The sequence below is a fragment of the Ostrinia nubilalis genome, chromosome 30, assembly GCF_963855985.1.
Source record: "Ostrinia nubilalis chromosome 30, ilOstNubi1.1, whole genome shotgun sequence".
In the NCBI taxonomy this organism is placed as follows: Eukaryota; Metazoa; Arthropoda; class Insecta; order Lepidoptera; family Crambidae; genus Ostrinia; species Ostrinia nubilalis.
Genome location: NC_087117.1, coordinates 1,850,319 through 1,862,944, shown reverse-complemented (window position 1 = coordinate 1,862,944; position 12,626 = coordinate 1,850,319). Strand labels below are relative to the sequence as shown.

The 12,626-nt window shown below is 39.9% G+C and overlaps 1 protein-coding gene across 1 annotated transcript in view; it reads left to right on the top strand.

Moving 5' to 3' along the window:
- LOC135086142 (unextended protein-like) overlaps window positions 1-12,626 on the top strand; it is a 49,415-nt gene that overhangs the window by 30,550 nt on the left and 6,239 nt on the right. Inside the window, exons 7-10 of the mRNA XM_063980945.1 lie at window positions 6,588-6,731; window positions 8,644-8,784; window positions 9,586-9,728; window positions 11,989-12,115. Of these exons, the coding sequence (XP_063837015.1) occupies window positions 6,588-6,731; window positions 8,644-8,784; window positions 9,586-9,728; window positions 11,989-12,115 (555 nt within the window). The remainder of the gene's footprint in view (window positions 1-6,587; window positions 6,732-8,643; window positions 8,785-9,585; window positions 9,729-11,988; window positions 12,116-12,626) is intronic.

Sequence of the window (12,626 nt, the reverse complement as noted above, 5' to 3'; positions counted from 1 at the left end):
CCGAACTCTGACCTTGTTTCAAGTATTTTTAACTAAAGAAAATCATATTTTACACGAGAAATAGGTCAGCGTAATTATAAAGATGGAGATATGAATGTTACAGTTCCAGATCTTCAGATTTATTCCAGCAAAACTAATTTTAGATGCCTGGAATTTGACCTGTATAATCTGGGCTTGAACTAAATTGATTTCGACAATAAAAGTGGACCAGATACCATCAGTAGGTATAATCACATTGAAGTAATGAAGGAATGACAGTAATATTGACATCATGATTACCTACTATAGAGTCATAATTCGTTATACAGTAATGCTTGCTAATTACTAGCACAAAAAAGCTTTATTTTATGCAAAATCGACTCTCAGTTCGACTTTCGCTCTTAGTAAGTTTTCGCACGTGATAATCTAAATACTAAAGCATTTCTAATAATACTGAAGCATTAAAGTAATATTGTAATAAATAATTTTAGCTCACTTTCCCTCTTTGATAAGTTGCCAAAAGATTATATTGCAAACATAAATAACGTTTATATTTGGCGTCCATCTTGAAAGGTGATAACAATGTAGGCGGTTAAGGCCTTTATAGACGTTGGTCGAGAAAGCGATTAACTAAGTCAAGTCATTAAAGTTTTGACGCTGGACTAAATATGCGAAAGCTATGGACGACTGCAATGGCTACGGGACTATTTCCACCTCTCTTTCCCACCGCTGCAACTCCTGTGTAGCCAGGATCTACAGCTTGACCGCCAATAATAACCCAACTAGTGAAGGTCAAGTTTGTCCCGAGGGAAAGTCAAACTGTCATTGGACCCGCAACGAAATTAATCAGAAGAACTTAAGAGGAGTTCGAAGTTAAGGTTCGACTTCTCCAGTGCAAAGCGGATGACAAGGGACAAAACAAAGATTTAAGTAACCTTATGAAAGACTGTAAGACCAGTGGAGAGAGAATTCTCGCTGTAAGTCTGAACTCTGAACTGCCAGGAATTTAACCCTGTCTAAACCTAGTGCTACTTTGCAACAAAAATTTACAATCTGATGTGTTTTTTGACTGTAAAAGTCAGCGTCAAATAGTTCGTGACACCTAAAGTAGCCAATAAGTTTGCAACACGTCATTGTTACAATGAGGGCTATCGTTTTAGCGCTCACCAGTTAGCGCCACTGTAGAGTAAGGTCCTGTCACTTGCTAGTAGCGAAGACAGTGGCGCCAACTTGTGAGCGCTAAAGTGGTAGGAGGACTATCGCATTTGCACTCATCAAGATGACTGTAGAGTAAGGTCCTGTCAATCGCCAGGGGTGCCAACTGTTAAGTATAAAAACGATAGCCCTCATAAGGTTGTGTTAGCAACTTTTTGGCCACTTCGAGTGTCACGAACTATTTGACGCTGACCTTTGTCACCTGTCATCCGCTTTGCAATGGAGGGAAGTCGAACCTTAATTTCGAACTCCTCCTATGTTCTTCTGATTAATTTCGTTGCGGGTCCAATGACAGTTTAACTTTCCCCCGGGACAAACTTGGCCTTCACTGGTTGGGTTATTGGCGGTCAAGCTGTAGATCCTGGCTACACAGGAGTTGCAGTGGTGGGAACGAGAGGTGGGAATAGTTCCGACTCTAGAAATCTTTGGTTGGCGCTAAATGGCGCTCTGTCAAACATGTTTGCGCGTATCTCTAAAAATCTTCAAACGCTCGAAGCACGTGCACGCCCTCGTAAATTAGTCTGGGCGGCCGTGAATCATGCAAAAATTAGACACACACGGCTAGGGTTTCCAACTTTACTGTTAATAAGTAAAATTTTATAAAAAAAAATAAAACCGACTCCAAAAAACCTACACTAAAACGTAGAAAAATAATTACTAATTACCTACTTATTTATTAGGACGAATTATTAATATTTATGTAGTGTAGGTATACCATGATTGATACTTCTGGAGTCGGTGCCAAGATTATGAAACATGTAAAGTTTGCCTGCACCGACTCCAAAAGTATCAATCATGGTATACCTACACTACATAAATATTAATAATTCGTCCTAATAAATAAGTAGGTAATTAGTAATTATTTTTCTACGTTTTAGTGTAGGTTTTTTGGAGTCGGTTTTATTTTTTTTTATAAAATTTTACTTATTTCTTGCTTTTTAGTTAACTAATTATTACCTTGATGTTACCACTGAAGGTAGGCAGTACACTGAGACCAAAAAAAATTGGTTCGTAATCGGCGGAGATATTGCGTATAAAAAAGTTCATCCCCAATTTTCCACCCTTGGGGGTGAAATATTTTCTTCAAATTCGCATGAAACCACCCTTTTGATAATACCTATTCAACAAAAAAATAATCGTTCAAATTGGTTTATAATCGGCGGAGATATTGCGTATAAAAAAGTTCATCCCCAATTTTCCACCCTTGGGGGTTGTTTTTTTTATTATTAAATTTAAATGGGACCACCCTTGAGGTATTACCTATACGCCGAAAAAAGATTTGTTCAAATCGGTTCATAATTGGCGGAGTTATCGCGTAACAAACATAGAAAAAAAAAAAAAAACATACGGGTCGAATTGAGAACCTCCTCCTTTTTTGAAGTCGGTTGAAAAGAGTAGAGTCCCTTTTTACCCTGAAACTATTCTTTAAAGGAAAACTAAAATCTTTTTTCAATATAAAAACATTTTTTTTATAAGTAAGTTGTTCCCACGCAAAACGTAAAAACATGGAGTTGTCGATATAAAAGTCTCAACTCTTTTTGATGTAAGTAGGTACTTTACAAAACTAAACTTACAGTAGCAGACGCTTATTTATTTATTTAGAACTTAAGTCCACCTTATGTATAGTGTTATGTACATCATAACACTATACACAAGACGGCATTCTCCTCCAGTCAACCTTAGGGTCAAACTGAAAATAACGTAGGCGAACTTTTCAGTCTTATGATGTAGATTGTAGGTATTTCTAATTATCAACTAGAAGCAAACAAAATTTAATGACTTGGCCTACACTTCCCCACGCTGGTCAAATGGCTTGGAGAAGCTTGATGTTCGCATATTTCTTCCCTTACGATATCCACGGGAAGAGATAAAGTCAGTTAAACAAAGCGTTTGACAGAAGAATAATCGTACGTTATGAACTGTCAAATGATTACGATTGCTTTACACAATTCCACCTCTGTTTCTTGACAAGTTTATTTTTGTAGGTACAACTTTTTTTGCATAAAAACTTGGGAACCCTACACACCGTCTGGCCGTTCTGGCAACAGTTCAAGTGACGTACACACAGTCAGTTGGATTATATCTGGCTGGATTTTTATTGCAGATTAGTGCCAATTTTTGATAGCGTTTCGCGGTGGATGATGCTATAAATTATGAAGAATATGCTAAAATTTCGCTGTATTTGCTTTTAATTAAAAAGCTGTAGATCCTGGCTACACATGAGTTGCAGCGTTTGGAACGAGAGGTGGGAATGGTCCCGTTATTCAATAGAAAGCAGTTTTCTTCAGAATCAAACGTAAAGAACCTGGAAATGCCATTTTGTTCTGTAGTCGATGTTACATTAGGTTACCTACTTAGTTGTAGATTTGATTTCGCTGAAATCGAAAGTGTACAGACAGACGCCAACAGTACACATAAATTATTTTAGTAATATCGCAACTATTAAAAGGGAATAATATGACAATGTTTTTTTTTATGTCGTACGTTGTAGACTAGCAATCGGCATATCAGTGCGTAATTTCAGAAGTAACACGTTTAACTAGAATCGTAAAACAAACTTTATATTATTAGCCTTCTTAAAACTTGGAATGAAAAAATGCCATTCATAAATTCTGAAAACAATGAAATCACGATACGATTCATGCTTCAATTCAAATTAGTATGTTCTCGACCAATCAAGGTTAAGGCTTCATCTGAAGCAGTGTGTAGTCTTCGTCATCTAAATAAAGTTGTGATCAGCATTCTTTGTAGTCGTAGGATACTTCCTACAAAAAAAATATGAATCTGTGTACAAGAATAGAGTAAAGCCTTCGATACGGTTTTCAACACCACGTTAGGGCTTGTTCTAGGGAATGCAAAACCGGTTAATCGGAAACCGAAAAATCGGAAAAACCGCCCTTTTTCGACGAATTCTAAAACCGGTTTTAAAAATCGAAACCCGGATTTAAATCGGTTTTTCTATCTGTATACATGTAACAAATTCCTTAAATAAGCAATATCATTTTATTATAATATAACCTGGGTATTTTGATATTTGACGAATATTTGGTTATTTTACAATTTATAACTTGGCAACATTGTCACTTGGTTACTCCGTCGTTTACCTTTGAACGGGGAATCCCCGATAATTATTTAAGACTCGTACCGCCGGCGTCCGCCACCTGACATGACCCACCCCGCGATTCAGATAGTTGGTGATTATTGCAGTGAATAATTAACCTATGTGTGAGTGAATTGAACAGTTTTTATTTCTGAATTGTTTTGAACATTGAATCTCATTTATTTGCGATATCTGCTGAAGCTTATTACTGTAATACTTAGTGTATTGAAATTTGTCAGAAATACCACCTAACGTTCACAAATAAAGCTTTTTACATTTTATTCTACTTTTTAATTTAAGATATTGCTTAAAATATCAATCGTAATCACCTAACGTTCACAAATAAAGCTTTTTACATTTTATTATACTTTTTAATTTAAGATATTGCTTATATCAATAGTAATTGTATACAAATACGTTTTTGATGTACATTACGTACATGGTGGTAATTAACAAAATACTAAACCGACAGAGTAATGAATTTTAAAAACGTATTCGTTGACAATTATTACGTACAATGGAGATAAACTACCATCCCTTGAGTTAAATTTAGCTTATTCATTATGCATTATGTGCCTATAATGCCTAATGAATAAGCTAAATTTATCAAAACTGTTATAACCCTCTCTTCATCATCATCATCATGTCAGCCATAGGACGTCCACTGCTGAACATAGGCCTCCCCTAATGCTTTCCACGTTGATCGATTGGTAGCGGCCTGCATCCAGCGCTTCCCTGCTACCCTTACGATGTCGTCGGTCCACCTTGTAGGTGGACGTCCCACGCTGCGCCTTCCGGTACGCGGCCTCCATTCCAGAACCTTGCTGCCCCATCGGCCGTCAGTTCTGCGCACTATGTGCCCTGCCCATTGCCACTTCAGCTTGCTAATCCGTCGGGCTATGTCAGCGACTTTAGTTCGTTTACGGATTTCCTCATTTCTGATTCGATCTCGCAAAGAAACACCAAGCATAGCCCTCTCCATAGCACGCTGTGCAACTTTGAGCTTCTGTATAAGGCCTATAGTGAGAGGCCACGTTTCCGAGCCATAGGTTATCACTGGTAACACACATTGATTGTAGACTTTCGTCTTCAGTATTTTGGACGAAAAGATGTTACGTAGCTTCCCGAACGCTGCCCAGCCGAGTTGGATTCGACGATTGACCTCCTTCTCGAAATTGGACCTACCTAGCTGGATCGTTTGTCCGAGGTAGACATACTTGTCAACAATCTCGAGAATTGAGCTCCCAACTGAAACTGGGTAGGGCGCAACATGGATATTCGACATAACCCTCTCTTAAATAATGTAATCTAACACAAAACGGACAGGACGTAACAAATCGCTGTATGTAACTACTAGTTGATTGAAAAAAAAATAGAACGATAATAACCGATTAAAAACCGAAAACCGGTTTTTTTTCTTGGAAACCGAAAAAAAAATCGGTTTTTGATAAACTTTCGGTTTTGCATACCCTAGCTTGTTCCCACGGAGACATACCGTTTTTTCAAGAACAGCTTTTTGCAGGATTAATCTATGCTATTCACACGAACATACCATTTGCAGTTCGTTCGTTCGTTTCAGCCAAATGACATCCCATTTGCAGCGTTCCGCAAAAAACGAATCCGTTCGAATTTGAATTTCAAACACACAATAACTTTGTGTTCATCACACGACAGTCCAGTTTTGCAGAATCCTGTATAACTGATCCCAGTAAAACTAGTGGCCCTTTTACCGATTTCAATGACTGTAACATCCGTATTCACAAACAACGATGAGGTCTCACAGTGCGCGTGGACGCACAGGGCGATACACGAGCCAATCACAGAGCTCTTCAACGTTGTGCGTTCAAATTGCTGTTACACTTAAGCAAACAAGTATCGTTTGTGAATATGGGCGTTAGTTTTTTAACCAATTTCTGCCTTAATGAAATGTAAGTATGTAAATAATAGTAAGTAATGTAATATGTAAGTACCTTCATGAAAAAGGGCTACTATAAAGTCGATGATTATTTAAAAGATAAAAATGTTTGGGATGCGTAACTGTCTAGCTCGCATAAATATTTATAACTGTGTATTTTTAAAACCTGAAAACCTTTGAAAAAGAGGCTGACAATAGTGACTGAGTTTCTTGCGCTGCTTCTTCTCAGCACTGGCCCATTTATTGTCCCGAAGCAGGGGTAGGGTTAATACTGGGACGTGTAAAAGTGCTTTTTTAAAGCCTATTTACAGAGATAAATGAGTTTTATGAGTCTTTATGACTTTTTCAAAGTTAATTAACATTGATTTCTCTTTCCAGGTCATAAAGGCCACATGGCATTCGTACAGCGCATCGAAGAAGGCGACGGGGACCCGCTCTACGAGACCGTGGGGCTGGTCACCCTGGAGGACGTCATCGAGGAGATGATCCAGGCCGAGATCGTGGACGAGTCCGACGTCTTCAGTGAGTAGAAATTGGAGCTATTGCAACAGAGGCTGCAGTGCTTGTGACGTCATCAGTGAGTCACGTGGATGTAACGCCTATTGCGAATGCCATAGAGGCCAGTGTCTATGTTACCATCAGTGGAGAAAGTATGTGGAGCCGAGTTGTGGACTGTGTTTTTCTTAGACGCAGAGCTATGTCATTTTTATTATCTTCACTCCACTTCTCTGCTTCTCCGCTTTCAACTCTCCACTGAAGCGGAGCGGAGTTTGTGACGTCTAAAGTGAGTACAGTTATTTCGAAACAGCGCGGAGCGGAGAAACTATGCGGAGCGAAATTGGGGACTGTGTTTAGGCCACAAGCAAGCGATGAGTAATTTGTTTCTCCGCTACGCTTCTCCGCTAATTTCTCTACTAACAACTTGCTGGGCTGGTCACCCTGGAGGACGTCATCGAGGAGATGATCCAGGCCGAGATCGTGGACGAGTCCGACGTCTTCAGTGAGTAGAAATTGGAGCTATTGCAACAGAGGCTGCAGTGCTTGTGACGTCATCAGTGAGTCACGTGGATGTAACGCCTATTGCGAATGCCATAGAGGCCAGTGTCTATGTTACCATCAGTGGAGAAAGTATGTGGAGCCGAGTTGTGGACTGTGTTTTTCTTAGACGCAGAGCTATGTCATTTTTATTATCTTCACTCCACTTCTCTGCTTCTCCGCTTTCAACTCTCCACTGAAGCGGAGCGGAGTTTGTGACGTCTAAAGTGAGTACAGTTATTTCGAAACAGCGCGGAGCGGAGAAACTATGCGGAGCGAAATTGGGGACTGTGTTTAGGCCACAAGCAAGCGATGAGTAATTTGTTTCTCCGCTACGCTTCTCCGCTAATTTCTCTACTAACAACTTGCTGGGCTGGTCACCCTGGAGGACGTCATCGAGGAGATGATCCAGGCCGAGATCGTGGACGAGTCCGACGTCTTCAGTGAGTAGAAATTGGAGCTATTGCAACAGAGGCTGCAGTGCTTGTGACGTCATCAGTGAGTCACGTGGATGTAACGCCTATTGCGAATGCCATAGAGGCCAGTGTCTATGTTACCATCAGTGGAGAAAGTATGTGGAGCCGAGTTGTGGACTGTGTTTTTCTTAGACGCAGAGCTATGTCATTTTTATTATCTTCACTCCACTTCTCTGCTTCTCCGCTTTCAACTCTCCACTGAAGCGGAGCGGAGTTTGTGACGTCTAAAGTGAGTACAGTTATTTCGAAACAGCGCGGAGCGGAGAAACTATGCGGAGCGAAATTGGGGACTGTGTTTAGGCCACCAGCATGCACTGAGTAATTTGTTTCTCCGCTACGCTTCTTCGCTATTTCTCTACTAACAACTTGCTGGGCTGGTCACCCTGGAGGACGTCATCAAGGAGATGATCCAGGCCGAGATCGTGGACGAGTCCGACGTCTTCAGTGAGTTATAATGAGCCTATACATGACTCATCATCATCATTTCAGCCACAGGACGTCTACTGCTGAGCATAGGCCTCTCCCAATGATATCCAGATTGGTCGGTTGGCAGCGCCTTCCAGCAACCTAATGAGATCGTCTGTCCACCTTGCGGGTGGTTTAGTTACTTGCCTAACTTGTAGCTGCTAGTTTGTACTTATTACCTATCTTGTAAATGGTATCTCCTATAAGGAGCTGAGTTTCTTCCTCCAATTTTTCTCAGTACATTAGATTTTGACTCCTAAATTATGAGTTTTTATGCACAACTGTTACATTCTAGAAAATAAATTATAAATCTTCAATTTTCACGAAAAAGTAGAAGGGTAGGTAGTTGATATTTCCACTTTTTTTTAATGATTTGCTCAAACTGCAAAAGCCAAGAAGAAAAAAACTTGTAATATAAACAAACAAAATATCCAACTCATTTCTAACCTTACTTACAGGCGACAACAGGACTAAGAAGCGGCTGACGCGCCCCACCAATAAGGTGCAGGACTTAGCCGCCTTCGCCGGCCACCAGCATCATCAGAAGGTGCACGTCTCCCCGCAGCTGGTGCTGGCTACCTTCCAGTTCCTCAACACCAGTGAGTACATTACATTAATATTATAAGTAGGAATACTAATGGTCTCAAAATAGTGCCTTGAGGCACTCTTCAGTTGCAAGGGTCTAAATATGATTCCCTGAAGGACTCCCCATATTGCAATGGCCCCAAGATAGTTCCTTGAGGGACCGTCCATTTTGCAATGGTCCCAAAATAGTACCTTGAGGCAATTCTCAGTTTCAAGGGTCCAAAATATGGTGCCCTGAGGAACTCCCAATTTATAATGGTCCTAATATTTTACCCTGAAGGACCCCCTATTTTACAATGCCCCCAAAATAGTACCTTGAGAGACTCCACATTTTACATTGGTCCCAAAACGGTGCCTTAGAGCACTCTCCATTTTGCAAGGGTCCTAAGAAAGTACCCTGAAAGACCCCCCATTTTGTAATGGTCTCAAAATAGAACCTTGGGAGACTTCACATTTATAAATAGTTTAGTGGAAAATGTCGAGGTCCTAAAATGTTGGTGCCTTGGATCTCCCACTTGTAAGGATCAAATATGGTGCCCTGAGGAAGTCTCTATTTGCAAGACTATAGCCTTTGAGGGCCACCTCAATATCTGACAAGTCTTAACAATTGACCATCAAGTACCTACTCAAAAAGTACAATACATACAAGTAGGAATAGCACTAGTTCTAGAATAGTGCCTTGAAGGATCCCTCTATCAAGACCTAACAACGTTTAATGACCGCTAGACCAAAGACGACTTTCTAACAAACAGGGACAGTTACTACAAAATTAAACCTAAATTCCCTCAGCATAAGCCCCTAAATCCCTCTTCCAGGCGTGGACCCGTTCCGTCCCGAGCTGATCTCAGAGACGGTGCTCCGCCGTCTGCTGAAGCAGGACGTGATACAACACATCAAGCTGCGCGGCGACGAAGACAGGAACGACCCCAAGAGATACGTCTTCCAGGAGGGAAAACCGGTAAGGAGACAAAATACAACCAATGAGGGTTTTCGCGATTGAAAAATCCGCCAGATGGCAATACGTAGACGCGAGGTCCAAATGCTGCATGATTGGTTATTTTTGACATGACATTGACAGATATGTCAAAATCCACCAATCATGCAGCATTTGGACCTCGTCTACGTATTGCCATCTGGCGGATTTTTCAATCGCGAAAACCCTCATTGACATGATTTTATGAGACTGTAGAAACATTTTCTCATACAGGTTTGGCCGAAAATTTTAGCAAATAGCAACGCTGGATTTCTTGAAAACGATTCGAGGGACGCGTGGGTGACGGGAAATTGTGCATAATTTCAGGAATTTTTAGTCACGATGGAGCACTTCACGAAACAAAATTGTGCTTTTTGTCTATTTTTTTTACATGTGACTGTACGACGTCCTTTTAGGACTGAAATTAACTGAATTACGGATCATTTAATAATATTAATAATACCTAATTATTATAAAAAGCTGTGGTTTTCTGAATAAAGAAAAATAAAACACGCCGTATCCAAATGTTTGCTAATATTCGTTGTCAATTCCATTTGCTTAACTTCTCGAGTGTTCTCGACCTAAGCTTTGATTAAAATTACACTTGGCATTTTATCATAGCTGGGCACCGTTAATCAAATAGTTAACTTCGTTAATCGTTAAACCGTTAATAAAAAAATTAACTTCGTTAAACGTTAAAACGTTACATTTCTCAAGATTTAACGCAAGTTAACGTTAATCGTTAATCCGTTAACACATGACAATAAAACGAAAAAAATAATTGTATGCAAGGTTTAAATAATTTCGAAAGCTTGTATCGCGCATGGAATTTATTCCTCTTTTATGCGCTACAAGCTTTCGAAATTATTTGAACCTTGCATAAGTACAATAATTTTTTTCGTTTTGGCACAACTGCATTTCAGAATAAAAGCTTGTTTTTAAAAAAGTTTTTTATTTATTAATATTTAATTTTATTTTACACTTTTAGTAGTATCTCAATCTCAGAGCCTTGGTTCAATTACAATACAATTTAGCAACAAAGTGCTCGAAAAGACAAATCCAGCAAACCCAAACTCGATAAGTTTCCACCGTTTCGTTTAGGAATTCCTATGGCCACCTCCTGACTCCATCATCAGGACCCTGGACATTATCTAGTACTAAAGTGCTCGAAAAGACAAATCCAACGAACCCAAATTCGATGCGATGCCGCCGTTTCATTTAGGAGTTCCTATGGCCACCTCATGACTCCATCATCAGACCAGCTCAATGGTACCATAACATTGGATTGTCATCGTACTTACATAAGTATACCCAGCTCAATCGGTTGAGGAAAACTGGTCTTAAAATCAGTTGCAAGAGTTGTCCCACCCATACATACTAACAAGTGTCGTTACTTGTTAGTGATCTGGATCTGGTTACAAAAACTGCTGTTTTGGGTTCTGGAAGTTCTGGAAGCCCGAACGTACTTGTCAGAACGCGTTTTTCTAGCGTTTTTTAGCGTGCCTGCTGTATCTTTTTGGTAAATAGTAGGTACTGGATTAACGATTAACGGACTTAGGATAATTTAACGGAAGTAAACCAGTCCGTTAACATTTTTTGAAGTTAACTTAAAAGTTAATCCGTTAATAGAAATGTTAACTTCGTTAATTAACGATTAACGGATTAACGAGTTAATGCCCAGCTATGCATTTTATAAAATAAAACAAAACTACTACATACATGACGCTACACTTTACCGCTAACCAGTAGCGTAACTAATACTATACCATCTGAGGCCCGTCGGGGGCCCAGCCCATTTTCAATTCAATTCAATTCAATAAAATTTATTTAAAAAGATACAATGATCCACATGGTTAGTAAATGAGTGCCATATACAACTATCTTAGTAATTAATTATTTATTACTAGCTTTCCGCCCGCGGCTTCGCCCGCGTGGAATTTTGTCTGTCACAAAAAACCAATATCGCGCGCGTATTTGCTCACCGTTTAGACCTACCCTGGACTACGACAAACATTTTAAAACCAAAATCAGCTCAATCGGCCCAGCCGTTCTCGAGTTTTAATTAGACTAACGAACAACAATTCAAAGAATTCAAAGAAGATAACAAATTCCACTCATTATCCAACCCGTTCGGTAAGAAGTAGCCGAACGAAATTTTGAGGGCCATACCAGTCCTGCCACCATATACGCCACTGCAGCCAACAATTCGTTATGACAGTCTCTGAATTTATTATTTGTTCTCCAGGTGGACTACTTCGTCCTGATCCTGGAGGGACGAGTGGAGGTGACGGTGGGCCGCGAGAACCTCGTGTTCGAGTCCGGTCCGTTTACGTACTTCGGCGTGCAAGCGCTCACGCAGAACATCGGCGTCGGTAAGTCAATTTATACAAATAATACTGACCGCCTCGAGTCGATACGGTTACGATCCCTTTGCGCGTTGATAGTGTGCTACGTCTTTTATTCTTGTTTCTTTTCTTTCTTTTTCTTTTTTTATTTATTTGTCCCCTTTTCTTTTTTTGTCTATTCTTATTTATCTCTATTATATAATTATGAATTCCTTTTTTATATTAGTCATTTTATTTTTGTTTCTTTTTATTCTTATTTGTGTAATTAACTACACACTTATTTTTTGTCTACTCCCGTTGTCCTTGTACGCCGTGTTCCATAACGGGGACAGCTAGATATGGGTTTGTAATTCCGATATAACTTAACAATTAAGAAACGGAGCCGTGATGATGTTCTTCTGATTAATTTCGTTGTGAATCCAATGACAGTTTAACTTTCCCCCGAGCCAAACTTGACCTTCATTGGTTGGGTTTTTATGGCGGTCAAGCTGTAGATCCTGGCTACACAGGAGTTGCAGTGGTGGGAACGAGCGGTGGG